This window comes from Macaca mulatta, chromosome 9 (assembly GCF_049350105.2).
Source record: "Macaca mulatta isolate MMU2019108-1 chromosome 9, T2T-MMU8v2.0, whole genome shotgun sequence".
In the NCBI taxonomy this organism is placed as follows: Eukaryota; Metazoa; Chordata; class Mammalia; order Primates; family Cercopithecidae; genus Macaca; species Macaca mulatta.
In genome coordinates this window covers 18,023,003-18,042,299 of record NC_133414.1, presented here as the reverse complement: position 1 = coordinate 18,042,299, position 19,297 = coordinate 18,023,003, and the positions used below count along the sequence as shown (strand labels likewise).

The following is a 19,297-nucleotide window of genomic DNA, read 5'->3' as shown; positions in this document are numbered from 1 at the left end:
CAAAAAAAAAAAAAAAAAAAGAAAGAAAGAAAAGAAAAAGAAAAAGAAAAAACAAGAAAGCACTATTATGTGTCTATGAATCTACTTCTAAGAGGTCAGAAGAATTTTCAAAGCTTTTTTTTTTTTTTTTTTTTTTTTGAGGTGGAGTCTCCCTCTGTCACCCAGGCTGGAGTATAGTGGCATGATCTCAGCTCACTGCAACCTCCACCTCCCAGGTCCAAGTGATTCTCCTGCTTCAGCCTCCCATGTAGCTGGGACTACAGGCATGTGCCACCACTCCCGGCTAATTTTTGTATTTTTAGTAAAGACAGGGTTTCGCCATGTTGGCCAGGCTGGTCTCGAACTCCTGACCTCAGGTGATCCACCTGTCTTGGCCTCCCAAAGTCCTGGGATTACAGTTGTGAGCCCCCATGCCCAGTCAAAGCTTTCCTTACAAACCACAGGAGAACCAGTTAAACCTCCGTGTACCATGGGCGCGGGAGGTGTCGCCTTTCCTGTGAGATTTAAGGGAGTTGACTATTGACTTTCATTCTGAGCTATCATCCCCTGGCTGGCTCCTTTTCATTTTATTCACCAAGTTAGCAGAACTTAAAGTTCACGATGTTGTTTTAGGCAGGGAGGCTAAAACATCTTTCCTTTATACTATAAGATGTACATTAGTTCTGTGCTATCTTCTATTAATACTACTCATTTTCCATCTTCTTACCATGGAGACCATCTTTTGCTTCCAAAATTACTAGGCTGAAAGAATATGTGTTTTTCTATAGAAAACATATTCTGTTTTCCCCAAAGAACCATATTTGAAAAAAAAACAAAATATACACAATTAAAGTAACATAAGCGGGAAGAGGTAAGTTTAGTATTTTTTCCTTTTGAGTAAATTCAGTGTGTTAATTATCCAATATGGGCAGGGTACTGGGGGAGGGGAGGAGTCAGGAGGGAAATGGAGCCACCAATTACAGGTTGGATCATACTCTTGTTTCTGCTCCTAATGTCTTTTTGTTTCCTTTGGCCCAATGCCTTGAGAATCACTTTTCTAAATTTTCAGTGCTATATTGAGGCATATACTTAGTGAAAAGTCCATGGTAAATGTAAAGCCTTAGAAAAATCTTTAGCCTCAGCTCCAGCTGAAAATAAAAAGTAAAGTCACTCAGCATCATTATCATCTTGTTGACAATGAGAACTTACTATGTGTCTGACATTGTGTGAAGTGCATTACATGGATTATCTCATTTAATACTCTCCATAATCCCAGCAGGTCTCAATTTTAAAGACCGAGAAACTGGGACTTGAGCAATTAGATACTCACTCAAGGTGATGTGCTAGAATTTAAATTCATCTCAAAGTTAGAACTGATTCTCTAAACCACCGTACTGTGGAGTTTCTCCTATTGCTAAATATTGTTTTTTACTCAAAGGACATTTTCCAGAATTACAATGACTGAATGTGCACAGAGTGTGCTTTAGTTTTTAATTTGAAATTTGATTTCCTCCCCATGGTGCCCTTGAACTGCACTTGGAAAATGGAGAATTTACCATCAAAGGGTAGTATGGGGGAAAGAAAGTGAAAATCCCAGAAAAGGAAGAAGGGATTCACTTGTGGAGATTTTTAATTGCTAAGTCAGAGGGTAACTATATATAGTAAGCAGGATTAAATCTTTACCGTTATTTCAGACAATTTGAATGACATGATCAAAGAGAAAGGAACTATGGGAATCATGACAACTGCTTACTTTCTTACTATGGGGGTGTGTGTGTGTGTGTGTGTGTGTGTGTGTGTGTATGTAGTTATTCATTTTTTTAAACTGACATATAGTGATATGACCCCCTCCGGATAACTAAACACTAGTGTGAAGTCAATTAAGAAATGAATATTACAAATATTGGCAGGGTATGGGGGCTCACGCCTGTAATCCCAGCACATTGGGAGGCCAAGGTGGGCGGATCACTTGAAGTCATGAGTTCAAGATCAGCCTGGCCAACATGGTGAAACCCTATCTCTACTAAAAATACAAAAATTAGCCAAGCATGGTGGCTTGTGCCTGTAGTCCCAGCTACTCGGGAGGCTGAGGTAGGAGAATTGCTTCAACCTGGGAGGTGGAGGTTGCAGTGAGCCAAGATCACACTACTGCACTCCAGCCTGGGCAACAGAGGGAGACTCCGTCTCAACAACAACAACAACAACAAAAAGAAAAAAAATAGAAAAGAAAAAAAGAAATGAATATTTCAAATATTAAGGGGCACAGAGGCAACTTCCATCACCAGATCAGACCTCCCTCCTGAAGCCAGACCTGAAATGCAACTGCCCGCTTGCCATCTCTACTTGGATGCCTAATAGTGACTTCAACCTTAGCATGTCCCAAACTGGACCTTTCTTCTGCCCCCCAAACTGGCTGCTCCAACACCCTTCCCTATCTCTGTTGACAACAACTCCATTCTAGCTGCTCAGGCCAAAAACCTCGATCATTCTTGACTGCTTTTTCCCTCTGACATTCTACGTTTAACCTATTAGGATAGCATTTGGGCTCAGTCTTCAAAATACAACCAGAATCCAGACCTACCATCACCTCCCATACTACCCTCCAGACCCAAATCATCCTGGTCTCTTGCAGGATCGCTGCCATAGATACCAAATTGTTCTCTCAGCTTTCACCTTGGCTCTATTACAGTCTATTCTACATACTGCGATTAAAGTGCCAACTCCACACCTAAGTCAGACTAGGTTTCTCTTCTGCTCAGAACCCACCAATGGCTTTCTATTTCCCTCAAAAGTAAAAGCCAAGGCCTTACAGTGGCCCATGAGGCATTATGTGATCTCTCTCCATGTGGTCTTGCAAAAGCCTCATCTAGAAGAGGAATGGGGCTGAGCGTGGTGGCTCACACCTGTAATTCCAGCACTTTGAGAGGCTGAGGCAAGTGGATCGCTTGAGGTCAGGAGTTCGAAACCAGCCTGGCCAGTATGGTGAAACCCTGACTGTACCGAAAATACAAAAATTTGCTGGTGTGGTGGCACGTGCCTGCAGTCCCAGCTGCTCAGGAGGATGAGGCAGGAAAATCGCTTGAACCTGGAAGGCAGAGGTTGCAGTGAGCCGAGATCATGCCACTGCACTACAGCTTGGGTGACAGAGTGAGACTCTGTCTCAAAAAATAAAAATAAAAATAAAATAAAATAAAATAAAATAAAAGAGGAATGGGGAGGTGGCAGGCATGATGGCTCATGCCTGTGGTCCCAGCTACTTGGATGGCTGAGTGGGGAGGATTGCTTGAGCCCAGGAGTTCAAGGCTGCAGTGACCTATGATGACACCACTACACTCCAGCTTGGGTGACAGAGTGAGCCCCTGCCTCTAAAAAATGAAATATAAACAAATTAAAAATTAAAGAGGAATGGGGACTGTAGGGACCCAATTCTCCAGACGCAATGAAATATAAATGTTACCTACGTTGTAAACGTTAACTGAAGAATCTCACCATAAGCAGAGATGTCTTTCTAGGGGAAGACTAACACTGTTCCATAAGATTCATCCACACATGTAAGTTTCAAAAGTAACTCCTGGCGGGGCACCCTGGCTCACTCCTGTAATCCCAGCACTTTGGGAAGCCAAGGTGGAAGGATCCCTTGAGCCCAGGAGTTTGAGACTAGCCTTGGAAACAAAGCAAGACCCTGTCTCTACAACAGACTTTAAAAATTAGCAGGGCACGGTGGTGTGTGCCTGTGTTCCAGTTGCTCAGGAGGCTGAGGTGGGAGGATCATTTGAACCCAGGAGTTCGAGGTTGCAGTGAGCTATGGTCGCACTGCTACACTCCAGCCTGGGACAGAGTGAGACCTTGTCTCAAAAAAAAAAAAAAAAAAAAAAAAAAAAGGAATTCCTGTGAATTCTTATCCCGTTGAAAATCTTATGTAAAGGGGTGTGACTTTGGGGAAGCTGTTTCCTCTGTAAAAACATTCTTAAAAATGTCACGGTCACATGCAAGGGGAGATTGCTTCAGAAAGGAAGCAATTTAGGCTGATATTTTAGACATCAGAAAAATGCAGTTGAAAAAGAGGGGCAAGGCCAGATGCAGTGAGTGGCTCATGCCTGTAATCCCAGCACTTTGGGAGGCCGAGCCTCTGGGAGGGTTGCTTGAGCCCAGGAGTTTGAGACCAAACACAGAGAGACCCTGTCTCTACAACGAAAATAAAAAAATAGAAAGAAAAAGAGGGGAAGAGAAATTTGCTGTCATTAAAAAACCAAGACATACATACATATATATACAGTTTTTTTTTTTCTGATTTTTTAACTGACATTTATTGATATGACCACCTGTGGGTAACCAAATATTAATGTGAAGGCAATTAAGAAATGAATTCAGGCCGGGCGCGGTGGCTCAAGCCTGTAATCCCAGCACTTTGGGAGGCCGAGACGGGCGGATCACGACGTCAGGAGATCGAGACCATCCCGGCTAACAGGGTGAAACCCCGTCTCTACTAAAAAATACAAAAAGCTAGCCGGGCGAGGTGGCGGGCGCCTGTAGTCCCAGCTACTCGGGAGGCTGAGGCAGGAGAATGGCGGGAACCCGGGAGGCGGAGCTTGCAGTGAGCTGAGATCCGGCCACTGCACTCCAGCCTGGGCGACAGAGCGAGACTCCGTCTCAAAAAAAAAAAAAAAACATAAAGAAATGAATTCAGCTGCGCACGGTGGCTCATGCCTGTAAACCCAGCACTTTGGGAGGCCGAGGTGGCAGGGTCACTTGAGCTCAGGAATTCCAGAGCAGCCTGGGCAACGTGGCAAAACCCGATTTCTAACAAAAATACACACATCAGCCCGGTGAGGGTGGTGCACGCCCATGGTCCCAGCTACTTGGGAGACTGAGGTGGGAGGATTGTTGGAGCTCGGGAAGTCGAGGCTACAGTGAGTCATGATCAAGCCACTGCACTCTAGCCTAGGTGACAGAGCAAGCGAGACACAACTCCAAATAAATAAATAAATAAATAAATAAAATAAAAATAAAGGGGATTAATTCATTTAAATTATTCTTATTGACAAAGCAAACTGATTGCAAAATCCAGGGGAAGAAAATAGTGTATGATCACACATATTTTTCAAAGGAAAGTCCTGTAAATAAGTAGAATGTGGTATGAGATATTACTGAGGGGTGGGATGGGAAATAAGAAAATCAACACCTGATAGGCATCAGGTATTTAATATCACCCCAGCTTGTTTAATCCTTACAGAAGCTCTATCAGGAAGGTGTGACTGTCCCCATCTTACAGATGAGGACTTTAAGTCTCAGAAAAGGTAAACTCAGGTCTCAAATGGAAAGAGCTTCAAAAAAACCCAAACTGCTTTTGTGTTCAGAGGCCTGTTCTTAGACCAGGCTGCCCCTCCGGGGTGTGAACGCCCCAGGCACCAGGCAGCTCCCTTCCTCCTCCAAGGCACTCACACTCTGGAGACACACTCACCATCACAATGACATCTAGGAACAAGCACCTTGTACTATGTAGGTCTAACAAGGTGACTTACCTATGTGAAACTGACATTCAGCTGGATGGCTTCCAGGGACTGCCAAAGTGCTACTGAAGTTGCATTTATGCAAGTGAATTTCTTTTTCACTTGGAGAGGATTGACCCCAAATGTCAGTATGCTACCACGGGGAAATGAACTCTGTGTGCCGTCCAGCAGATGAGGGTTAAACAGACGTCCTGCCCCTCCTAGTCACCAGTGATCTCACAGCACGTCTTGGAAGAGTGGAGGTGCTAACCTCAGCCAGTTTTCTTCATTCTGCATTCCATATCCATGAATAATTCTTGAGAGTTGTTTTTCATTTTATTTTATTTTATTTTTTTGAGACGGACTCTCACTCTGTCGCACAGGCTGGAGTGCAGTGGCGCGATCTTGGCTCACTGCAGCTTCCACCTCCTGGGTTCAAGGGATTCTCCCGCCTCAGCCTCCCGAGTAGCTGGGACTCCAGGCGCCCCCAACCACACCCAGTTAATTTTGTATTTTTAGGAGAGGTGGGGTTCCATCATGTTGGCCAGGCTGCTCTCGAACTCCTGACCTCAGCTGATCCGGCAGCTGATTTGCCTGCCTCGGCCTCCCAAAGTGCTGGGATTACAGGTGTGAGACACCGCACCCGGCCATCCATGAATGATTCTATTGTTTCTTACTCCAATCTCTCCCAGCTTTTAAGGTAGGTAGTTTTCGCTTCTTCCCCTGAAGAGTCAGTGAAGTGATTGTGACGCACAGAAGAGCTACTGCATTTCACACTGAAGAAACGTTCCACCTTCAAGGTGGATGAAATGATTTCAATGTCATTTACAAAATATCTTGGGATTTCCCAGAATGAAAATGAGATTTTTGTATCAAGTACTTGTTCATGTCATTCATATGATATCATTTCTTCTGCTGCATATTTTATACTTTTGCTCAACTAATAAGTAACTTTTCTGTATATAAAAACGGGCATAAATTTAGGGAAAATATATTGCCATCAGCTAAAAAAAAAAAAAGGTGTCCAAAGTGATTTGGCTCTTTATTTTCAGAATACAGTTATCATTTACCCAGTTTCTTAAGGCTGGTACTACAATGCAAGACAGGTGATTCTATTTTCAACCCCCTTTTATATTCTAGATCTTATCCATATGCTGAGGGGTTTAGTTTAATGTCAAAATATACTCTGTGTGGGAGAAAGGAAGTCTGTATGAAGTGATAATTTAGACAAGGGTCTGTGGACTCCCTAGGTAGAAAGAACTAAGGAGCAGAGGAAAGAATTTGATCCGTGGGTAGGATCAAGATAACGAAAGCACCTACTATTTGTCTTGGGCTTTACAGTTTCAAATAACTCTCAGGTACATTATTTCATTTCACACATTGAAACACACCTCCATAAATTAATTCAGTGAACGTCTACTATCAGCTATCTTGTGCTATTCTCTGTGTTAGGAATATAGACACGAGTAAGAAATTTAAGATGCTGTCTCAAGGAACTTAAAGTCCACAGAAGGTAGATATTTAAGCCAATAATTATAGTTAAATGTGTTACAAACATTTAAGTACAAATAAATACAAAGTATTACAAAAGAAGAATGAGGCAATTAATTTTTTTCATTTGATTCACTTTGATTCATTTGAGTTAAGCCTTAAAGGACACTATTTAGACAAATGTTGGTAGGGTTCCAGATGAACAATCCAGAGAGGCTGGGCATATGGCTTATGCCTATAATCCCAGCACTTCGGGGGCCAAGGCGAGTGGATCACCTGAGGTTAGGAGTTTGAGACCAGCCTGGCCAACATGGTGAGACCTTGTCTCTACTAAAAATACAAAAATTAGCCAGGCGTGGTGGCAGGCGCCTGTAATCCCAGCTACTTGGGAGGCTGAGGTAGGAGAATTGCTGGAACCCAGGAGGCAAAGGCTGCAGTGAACCAAGATCACGCTGCTGCACTCTAGCCTGGGCGATGGTGTGAGATTTTGTCTCAAAAAAAAAAAAAAAAAAAAAAAAATCCAGAGAACTACCGGCTGAGAGGCAAAAAGGGAGCTTGCTGTTCCTGAATATAAGGGTGTAGTTTATCAGACAGGAGGGGAGAAGAGAGGGGAATCATCCATCCATCTATCCATCCCTCCATTTAATAAGAAATTGTTACTTGCAATCAGCCATGAGCTGGGAAAACAAACACAAATAACACCAGTCCCGTCTTGGAAGCAGTTCAGTATCTACTACGGAAAACAGACGCGGAAACAAATACTTGCTGTACAGAATTTACCAAGCGTCATGGTAAAAGTGCTACTAGGAACTAGGTTGGCAAAAAGGAGCTATCAAACAGTGCTTGGCTGGTTCTGGAAAAGCTTCATAGAGGAGAAAACCCCTGGTGAATTGCATTTTGAAGAAAGATTCTGCCTAGTAGATAAGGGGAAATAGAACATTCATAGCAGAGAGAATAGCATGCGTGAGATGCATATAAGGACAACCAATACAGGGCACTCAAAGACATGGTCAGTGTGGCTTTGGCCCGGAGACTGTGTGCATACTAGGAATAACGAGAGAGAAGCTGGAGGGAGGTGAGGGAACCAGAAGACCAAGACCTTTGCCTGAGGCAAAGGTGACCCATTGGACGGTTTTAAGTCAGGACCAGGGATATAATCAGATTTGCCTTTGGAAAGATCTGGTGGATTGTGAAGGCTAGATCTGGGACCAAAACTAAGGGAGGGATTCGTGTTTGGAGACTTACAATAATTCAAATGATAAATGAGGGGCTGAATTCAGAGAACACCAGAGGAGTGGATAGGAGAGTTTGTATTTGGAGGTCTTTAGGCTAACAGCTGGGTAAATAGCGCTGTTATTAGCCAGATTATGTAGTACAGCAGCAAGAGTGAAGGATGAGGCATAGGCACCACAGGGACAGCCATGCAGGAGGAGAATCACAAGCCTGTCTTGCTTGGGCAACTGATTAGATGTTGGCACCATTAAATAACAAGAACGAGGAGCAGGTTGTGAAATTCATAATAGACTGGTGAAATAGTTATGTCACATATTAATGTCATTGCACGAATAAAGAAACTAAAACATGGGTCTTCTTTAAAGTGATCAACAATGCAGGTATTCCAGCTCCTAATCTATGCCCTTTCCATTGTGCTGAGCTTTGATTTGATTGTAACTCATCAGCCATTTGATTCTGTGAATTCCTTGGGCAAGTGGTGGGCCTGTGAGGGCAGCTCTATGTGGGGTCGTGGAGCTAGCTCAGGCACTGACATCTGAAGAATCATAAATTGCATTCCCTGATAAAACTTAGAAACTTGATCAACTATGTTTTAAAAACTGGCATACAAATAAAATAACAATAAAATTCTTATATATACAACTGATTTATTGAAAACATTGTTGAATTTCAATGACTGATCATTAAAAACTGTTTCCCAAAAAAGTAATTCCAGGCCGGGCACGATGGGCTCACACCTGTAATCCCAGCACTTTGGGAGGCTGAGACGGATGGATCACTTGAGGTCGAGAGTTTGAGACCAGCCTGGCCAACATGGCAAAACCTCGTCTCTACTAAAAATACAAAATTGGCTGAGCGTGGTAGTGCATGCTTGTAATCTCAGCTACTTATGAGGCTGGGGCATGAGAATCACTTGAACCTGGGAAGTGGAGGTTGCAGCGAGCTGAGATCGCACCACTGCACGCCAGCGTGGATAAGAGAGCAAGACATCGTCTCAGGGGAAAAAAAAAAAAAAAAAGTAATTCCAAAAAATCTTTGTCCTCCTCCCCCTTGAGTTTATCAATTTAGAACCAATGAATATTTGTACAACTATGTGGAATTCTTATGTTTTTAAAGTTTTTCAACAACTACTTAAAATAATTACTAAACTCAACTAGAAATATATACTCAATAACCTAAAATTAACGTTAAAATGTTTATAATGCAATATTTAAAAAAAGCAAATTACCAAAATCGAGTGATTATAACCTAATTTACTATACTCTGATTTGATATTAACAGAATTTAAAACATTATTCATGTCTACCTTACACTGCTAATGACAGCTCCACGGCAACTACCAGATCTGAAAAATTCTTAATTGATGGAATTTAACTGATCTCAATTAATTAAAACTAAATTTAAATGTCAAAAATAGAAAGTAAATAGAGATGATGTAAGTTTTTAATGTGTGGTCTAAACATTGCCTATGATTAAAAACATATAATTTGCTACTTCCACTAACAATTTGCCAAGAATTTTAGTTTGATCCAGACTCAAGCCATAAATGAGTACGTTTGCATTAATATACTAGTTTATGCCCAAATATGTAGGTATTTTAAAGATTTATTTTTTATGGGATTCTTTTTGCATTAAGGCATGACATTTATTGAACAATATTTTTGATATTGGAGAATAACTGGGAATGAAATATAATTTAAAAATTCAGTTTGCTATTATCTACATTTTAACAAGCATCTCCCCCCACCATTTCATTCAGTTCTCTGACTGCTTGGGTCGCTAAAGAAATGTTTAATGACATCATAGGAAGGAATGACGTCACCCTTTCAATATTATGACTTAAGTGTAGGCTTAAGCAAAAGGAACAGATGGCTGCAAGAGAGAAAAACCCTTGTTTAAATTAGACTAAACCCAGAAGTTGGCTCCAAATTACAAAGTGTAATTAAAACTTTATTTTAGAATGCATTTCACAGTTTATACATCCCAGGAAGAGCTTTTCACCATATGAACTCTTCAGCTACCACATAGCACAAAAGAGGCTGCGTTTTTCATGTAAGGCGATACACGGTTCAGGGAATGATGGTATTGAGGAGAGTGAAGATAAATCTCATAGACATGGCAATCCTATTTGTTAAAATGTCACATTTCATGGGAATGGTGTCAGAGTCATGAAAAATTGCTTTAGAAAAAAATTACTAGTGGAAGGCTTTGGTGGGTAGAATGTACTGCATAGAACACATGGCCAGCGCTTCTCTTTCACCTGGAAGGCAGGTCTGCCCAAAATAGTATAATTTGGGATACTCCACAATTAATTATTAATTATCACCATAACTTTATTGCATTTTATTTGGCACTATTTATGAATATAAAGAATTCTGGTGCATTTCACTTTGTCAAATGTTTGCCTGGATTTCTCTCTCTCTCCTTTTTTTCCTTCTTTCTCTCCTTTCTTTCTCCCTCCCTCCCCTTCCTTCCTTTCTGCCTCCCTCCCTCCCTCCCCCTTTCCCTTTCTTCCTTCCATAGGTTCTACATGTTGAGAGAAAATACATAGTAAGCAATAATTAGGGCAGGGGTGGGGAAAATTTGCATAACACTTTAGGGTTAAAAATCATTTTTCTGGTCGGCTCAGTGGCTCACGCCTGTAACCCCAGCATTCTGGGAGGCCGAGGCAGGAGGATCGCTTGAGGCAGGAGTTCAAAATTAATTTGGGAAACAGCAAGTCCCTGTCTCTTTTATTCTCAAAAATTAAAAAAAAAAATTGTTTGTGAGAATAAAAGAAACTCAGTGCCATATTCACAGGATTTTAATTGTTACAAACAAATACATGCACATAGCATTCCAATTGTTCTTAAACACCACTGTACTACTTAACTATATCAAGATGTTTTGCTCAATTTCAGTTTGTCAAACATTTGCTTGGAATTGTTTTTGAATGACTTCCCATTAATTCACGAATATTCACAGGAATTAAATTGTGTAAGTTCCAAGGAAACCACATAATTATTTTTTGTGGCTTTTCACAGAAAACCTTAAGGTTAACAATCACCATAATTATAATTAAATAATGACTTTGAAGACAGAGAGTGGGCTGTTCTTCAGGCTACAGCCCAGCATCTGGTATATGGTAACTAGACACGCAAATATTTGCGGAATGAATGAATGATGTGATATCCCACTCTCTTATTTCACCTAATTAAGAGCATGAAAAAAAATATCAAAATTATATCTTTCCAAGAGTTTGGCCAGTTTGGCACAAATGATCAGAAACAAATGGAATAAAATGTGCTGTTGGCCAGTTCCCTAAACCTTTCCCTCTTGTCTTTCAGAAACCCTTAGGTCAATTCCTCTACCTTCCTCAGTCAGGACTTTTCAGACAGTGATGTGCTATTTTCCTTCACTTAATTATCATTGTGCCCTTAATCAAACTCTAGGCCCTGGATTTCTATCAAAGCCCTTTGGCTTGTTAAATAGATAACCGAGCAGAAAAAAGAGTCAGGCACCGCACTTGTCTATTGCCCCTCTAGAGGGGTAAAAAATTTAATCAGTAACTAGTTGCTACCCAAATACCTGCCAGCCATGCTGTTTTACTCAGCTTTCATTGGTAAATAATTTTGTTGTCATAAAAGTACCTACAGCTACTCTAATAGTCCATTAACGATAAAATCTCCTTGAAGATGAATGGCAAAAAGGATATATGTGGGGTTTTTTTTTCAATTGCATCTAGCCTATATTAGACCGGAGGCCAAGGCAGTGCTATCATTACACGTCACCTGGACATGTGGGTAGAGTTTTAACAGGTAGTAAAATTATAATAAATGATTGAAAGGCAGAAAGCCTTCATAGATTAAGATCAAGCAGGAACCCTTAAGTGCCGGTGCTCTTTTCCAATACATGTTGACTTTGGGTGGCTGTAACCATCAAGGGCGGTCCCCTGCAATGTTCCCTAGGGTTAAATTCACAGCAGCCAACAGGCCCACGTTTCTTAAAGGGAACAGATGGTTAGGGGAGGCCCTAGACACAGAAGCAGATTTATCTTGTCAAGCTGTTATCTCCTAGTAAATGACCTTAAGCAGGTTACCAATGGTCACATGACAACAATGTAGTTCAGAGGTCTCCTAAGGTGATGGCCATTCATTAACTCTTCCCTCTTGGGGTCCCAAATGCCCCTTTTGGATAGCCATGTAGCAATTTGTTGTTGTTGTCGCAATGTGTGTATGTGTGTGTGTGCACCCACAAAAATGCATGAATCCTAATGAAGACTGTACATCTTCAAAAATATTTACCTGTGATTGGGGGCATACTGTAATATTTCACTGTGTATACTCAGATGACGGAAATACTACTGTAAAGGGGAAAAATAAACTGGTCATGGGTAGGTAAGACTGAGGGTGAGCTCCATTGGAGAGTCCCAGCATTCTGGAGGGCTCTGAAGCAGAGCCACTGCCTGATTATCTCCCAGTCACAGGGTAGCTTCAGAGCCTTGTTTTGTTTTTTCATGTCTGAAAAGGCATGATGGGGGAAATGAAATGATTTGCCATTTTGTCTTGGTTTTTATTTTTTGGAGGCCTTGTGTTGGGGATGCGCGTCTGTTTTGTGAGGCTTCTGTGCATTTCGTTGCATGAAATACATGCCCTTTGTGATTTGTCCCCATTACAGAAAGCTGAAGTCCTTGGCCTTTCAGTACGGCTCAGATTGTATGCACAGCCCTGCAGACCTCAGAGAGTCTGTGAGAGGCTGACCTAGTCAGACTTCAGCATGGCCACTGTCTTGCTGTGAACAGCCACTTCAAAGAGCTAACGATGCCTGCATCTGCCTCCCTGATTATTTTTTTCTGTTACTTTATTCGGTATGTTTTTCCAAATGCACTGCTTCTTCTAAAGTCATGTTCCCTAGCTGCCTCCCTACCAAACTGCTCATACTTTCATGTATGTCTTTTTCATGCACTGGAACCCTGAATAATCCATCAGATAGTTACGGAATGGATGGCTGCTCTAGCGATGGTCTCAGAATTTTCTAGAATGTTCTGAGTTTGTCTGATGTCAGGTCAACCTTTCCATTCTGTTCTGAGTCATTCTAGAGAGATATACTGAAACTGCAGCCAAATGGAAATCTGGTAATGTATCTTTATTGTTTAACAGAAAAAAAATACATATGTGTGTGTATATATATAAATATATACATATGTGTATATATAGGTGTAGTGTATACATATATGTATATCACTAGGCAATAAAGAAAACATTTGCAATTTATATATTGTTTGATTTTATGAGCAGAGAAATACTACTGTGGTAGAAGCAAAGGTTTATTTCACATTTTCCAATGAAAGCTTGTTTTCTATTTGTGCCAAGCATAATTTTCTAACTTACATACATGTCTAACTGTAAATAGATGGAGATAGAAAGATTCTTCTTTACGAATCATCTTGAGCCAGTTTCAAGCAGTATGGCAGACTAGATGTTCACAGAAAACCTTTCCAGCAGAATGCATGTAAAATACTACATTATATTGAAGAGAGGGAAAAAAAAAAACACCCTATTTTGAAATGCTTGGTTTAGCTGGTGGGAAAGTAACACTTACTTGCTCAGGGGACAGAGACAACAAGAGAACTGAAAAAATGAGGAATAAGGAGAGACCTAGAGCTAGCATTTGCCTAAAAGGTATTAATGAGCCAAGTAAGACAGAGCTTGGACTTGAATCAAGTGGGAGATCAGACTGGAGACATATAAAGGGCTACTCCCTTTATATGGAAGGCAACACACCCTTGAGGATGAAGTAGGTAAAAACTTGGTTCACAAACAGTTTTTGGAGATTACAGATGGTCCCTGGTTAGTTTGCCTTAATGCTTTTTGGACTTTACAATGGCGTGAATGCAATACACATTCACTAGAAACCGTACTTCAAGTACCCAGAGAAACATTCTGTTTTCTACTTTCAGTACAGTATTCAATAAATTACATGAGCTGTTCAACACCTTATTACAAAATAGTCTTTGCGTTAGATGATTCTGCAGAACTGTAGGCTAATGTAAGTGTTCTGAGCATGTTTAAGGTAGGCTACATTAAGCTGTGGTGTTCAGTAGGTTAGGTATATTAAATGCACTTTCAGCTTACAATATTTTTGACTTACCATGGCTTTATTGGAACATAACCCATTATAAGTCAAGGGGTATCTGTATATATCTTTCTCAGTTTTGGCTTCTAGTGAAAGGAAGGTAAGTTGAGAAAAAGTCTCCCTTGAGAATCCATAGCCCCACTCCTGCACTTGCCGAGCTGAGGGGTCAGAATTCATAGCACCTGTGTGGGTCTAAGTCTCTCAAGTCTAAAATTTAGTTTAAACAGTCCCAAAAAGCGTTATGTGATTCCGTCTACAAGAGGTACCTAGAGTAGTCAAATTCACAGAGACAGAAAGTAGAATGGCGTTTGTCACAGGCCATGGGGAGTGAATACACTAAACATTACTGAACTGTACATTTCAAAATGTTTAAAAGATGATACATTTTATGTTATGTACATTTTACCACAATTAAAAAATGTAGTATAAAGTTTCCCATATAGGTAGTGCCACAACTGCCTACCAGAAATAAAAAATAAATAACCAAAAAAAAAAAAAAAAAAAAACAGGGGTAAGGAGAAACCAACTTAACATCCATAATAATTTCTAAGAAGTCTGATCTCACAACAAAAAATTCTACTCTAAAACATAAGGAAATAACCTCATACCAATGACAGCCAGAAGAACTAGTAAACTACATCAGAGTAAAAAAAGGCAGCAGAAATTAGATTTATCAATTACAAGTTATATATTATATGTTTAATATTTTTTTAAAGGTTGAATTGAAACCATGTTGAAAGGAAAATAAATTATCAAAATTAACCAAGCAGATTTGAAAAGTAACCAACCAGAACTTAGTAGGTAACAGAAAAAACTATACAGTTCTCAATATTATAAAGCAAATAAATTGGCTAAGCAACAGATTGATTCTGTTGGAAAGAGAAGTAGTAAATAAGAAGATCGAACTGAAGACATTACAGCTCAGTGATGCATGTGGATGGAAATATCAAACAGATGTTAAGAGATACAGAGTACAGGTAAGAAAGCCCTACATATACCAAACTGGAGTTTGTGATACAGATGATAAACAACATGTGAGTGAAACAATATTTAAAGAGATAATGGCCGAGGCTTTTCAGAAACAATGAAAGATACATCCTTACGTTCAGGAATCCCAAGGAATGCCAAGCATGCAATTAAAAGAAATTTGTGACCAGGTACAATGGCTCATGCCTATAGTCCCAGAACTTTGAGAGGCCAAGGTGAGTGACTTGCTTGAGCTCAGGAGTTTGAGACCAGCCTGGGCAACAGGGAAAGAACCCATCTCTATAAAAAATATAAAAATTAGCCAGGTGTGGAGGCACATGCCTGTAGTCCCAGCTTCTTGGGAGGCTGAGGTGGGAGGATCACTTGAACTTGGGAGATGGAGGCTGCAGTGAGCCAAAATCATGCCACTGCACTCCAGCCTGGGCAACAGAGAGAGAGACTCTCATTCTCTCTCTCTCTCTCTCTCCATACACACACACACACACACACACACACACATATTTAAATTAGTAGAAATGCAGAATATTTGAACATGATAAACAATTATGTTCTAATAGACACATAAAACACTTATACTGTGTAATAACTGCAGAACGCAATGCTTTTAAGAATCTAAAACATTTTATAAAATTTAAAATTATTAGCATAATACATTTTTGAAGGTATGACATACTTCACAATGTTTAAAAAGTATCATCCTTACTGAATAAATGTGCCACATATATCCCATATCATACAAGGCAACATTATAAAATACATTGTTTTAAATTCAATTAAGCTGTCTAAGATCTTACACCAACGAGAGTCAGAATTTAAAGTTCTCACTGGGTCCAAAGAGTCTAGTTTTCACAGCCTGACGCATTGCCCCTGTGACCATTACAGAAGCCCGCCTCTATCTTATCAGTGCAACCAGAAGATTCCTGAAGATAGCCAAGTATGGATCTTGATAACAACCCGGTTGCCAGGAGAATTGCCTTTATCCTATTGTGCCTCAGTTTCCCCATTAATGCTGACTTCTCTGTTCTGCTAATAACTACACTTGTTTATATTTCCTATACATGATTTTACAATAGCTTTTATTAAGTAGAAGAATTTTTTTTTTTTTTCCTTGAAACAGGGTCTTGCTCTGTTGCCTAGGCTGGAATGTAGTGGTGTGATCATGGTTCACTGCAGCCTCATAAGGAGAGGCATTTTATCAATACATTTTGTAGGACTGTTAGTTTATTAAGTAGCAATGTGTCCGGTCTGATAATCAGGATTTATCAATATGTGAATATGGCTTTACTCCAATAGGCAAGATAGAAGTACCTGTAATATATTTTTAGTCTCACTGGTGCTGTATTAATTCTGTAATAAATTCAATTTAAGGCTAATGAGTAGCCTTAGCAACCCTGTTAGACTTGTTCATAAAATTAACAGCAGCTGGCATTTCTTCATTTAGTCATTTGCTTTACTGTCCCCTATGCATCTAAAATAATATGTAGGGATTAAATGGTGAACTCCAACAAGATTCTAACTCTCGGAACCTCTGAAAGTGACATTATTTGGGGAAAAGGTCTTTGCAGATATAATTAAGTAAATGATCTGAGATGAGATCATTCTGGATTATCCGGATGGGCCATAAATCCAATGGCAACTGTTGTCGTAACAAACAGAGGAGAAGACATAGACAGTGAGGAAAAGGCTATGCGAAGACAGAGGCAAAAGCTGTAGTTATGCAGCCACGAACCATGGAACAGCTGCATCTCAGGCTATTGAAGAAGCAAGGAAAGATTCTCCCTGCAGCCTTTGGAGGAAGCACGGCCCCGACAATGTTTCATTTCATACTTCTGGCCTCCAGAACTTTGAGAGACTAAATTTCTGTTGTTTAGGGGCACCCAGTTTGTTATAATTTGTTACAACAGCAATAGGAAACTAATACATAATACCACCCAACACATGCTATGCTTATTACTATTATTTTTTATAATTGCATTTTCCAAAATTCAGGTGATTCAAACCACAAGTGACACAAATATGAACATTTGTATTTGTGGTTTTCTTCTCTGGGTGAAATCATTGACTTTCCCTCCCTTTATAGTTGTGACAACTTTATTACTCCAACCACTAGTAAACACTGAGCAAGTGGAATTGGCAGCTACTTTGATATCATCCCATGAGACAAAGAAATGAAGGAGACGGTGACACCTATTATGAGTTATAAAGGATTGAATAAATTAAACAAAATGACTTATGCAAAATACCTTAGGCAAAATACCTAGGATACTATCTGACACAGAGAGACACAAAAATGGCAGCACTGACTTCTATTAATGTCAGTTGTAAAACTTTATAAATATTAGCTTCCATATAGTTAGTGGTTTTCTCTGCGTGATTAGTATTACATTGACTGATTACTGTAGATTCTTAATTTGATCATGTATTAATTATATGGTAGTTTGCATCCATTTGTAAGATAGCCTGCTTACCTATCCAGATGTGACATGACTGTTTTAGAGATGTCTGCACCTGCTTCTTGCAATATTCGGATAATCTGAAATGGTGCCCTGGAGCTCCGTCCAGGATGGATAATAACAGGACAACCAAGCTGAGCCTGGGCATGAGCTGTGGCCTGGAGAACCTTTTTTTCACTCTCAGTCAAAGGCCAGGAACAACCAATTTCTCCAATAACGCCACACTTAATACTGGTTCCATCAGCTCCATGGAGAATTTCATTCATAAGGACATCTGTAAGCTAAGGAAGAGTGAGAAGGAACATATTTTATAGGTTGTGAAATTTATCAAAATCGATCCACCATAGTATGTGAATGAATTTATTTATTTAGTCATTCATTCTTTTAAAAATGTATTCAATAGTTATCAATCAATGAAAAAAGCATTTTGCTGGCCAAATCACAAATCAACAAGTTACACTAAATCCAGGATTAGACAATATTACACTGTGATTATTTAACAAGAAACGTATAGCTTTAGGAAGCTGGAGGGGGACAAAGTGACTTAATGAGAGTACATTGAGAGTGAAGGAAATCTATAACAACCTGGGGAGCAGCATCTTGAATATAGAAAGACCGCCAATGAATCGAATCTATGTCCCATGTATCAAGTCATTCTTTTTCTTTCTTCTTCTTCTTTTTTTTTTTTTAAAGAGGCAGAGGTCTCACCATGTTACTCAGGCTGGACTTGAGCTCCTGAGATCAAGGGATCCTCCCATCTCAGGCTTCCAAGTAGCTAGGACTACAGGCTCGCATCACCGCACAAGGCTTCAAGAAATGCTTTAATTCTCTCCTATTCATTCAGTCTTTTATCATAGACAGCATAGAAAATTCACAGCACACTATACTACTATGGCACTTTTTGGTTCATATGCATAGTTACCACGAAGAGTGGTTGGAAGAATGTATAATACTCATCATCAGCATAGTCTTTAAATAACATAAATATATTTAAAAAAATAAAGTCCTGGTTGGAAAATAATGCGGATAAAATTTTGAAATACAAAATATTCTAGAGAGTAAGCGATCTTTTGCAAAGACTGAGCTGACACCCTATGCTTGTCATGCAGGTAATAGAAGATACATATGAATATATACATATATGTGTAAATATGTATAAATAGATACATGTGTGTTTAGACAGAGAACACATACAGGTGCAAAAAAAAGTTTTGCAGCTTATTCTTTTTATCCCTAAACAATTTACTTCCTTCTACCCATTCTTGTTTAAGACCATATTATGTCAAAACACAGGGAAATGAATTTTCTTCCACCTCTCCTGTTTTGTGAAAGGAGAGTGAAACATACTCACAAATGTGCCAAGTCTCTGCCTGCCAAGTTTCACCCTACAGTGAATCTTCATTGCTGGTTATTATAAAATCCTGGGTGAAAGAAATCGAGGTAGCATAACTGAAGATGGAAAAGTGAGGTTTACAAATAGACTGTGGTGCCAATACTGAGGACAGATACGATATACACAAATCTAACTATTACCATGTTGGATTTTCCAAC

At 39.9% G+C, this 19,297-nt stretch overlaps 1 protein-coding gene across 50 annotated transcripts in view; it reads right to left on the bottom strand.

Annotated features, from left to right (window-relative positions):
* PTER (phosphotriesterase related) overlaps positions 1-19,297 on the bottom strand; it is a 110,793-nt gene that overhangs the window by 43,928 nt on the left and 47,568 nt on the right. For all 50 annotated transcript variants that reach the window (XR_001446996.3, XR_013397943.1, XR_013397939.1 and 47 more), the window contains one exon: positions 17,762-18,027. Coding sequence is in view for 36 of the 50 variants with exons in the window: in XM_077945868.1 (XP_077801994.1) it covers positions 17,762-18,027 (266 nt within the window). In the remaining 14 variants the exon portion in view is untranslated. The remainder of the gene's footprint in view (positions 1-17,761; positions 18,028-19,297) is intronic.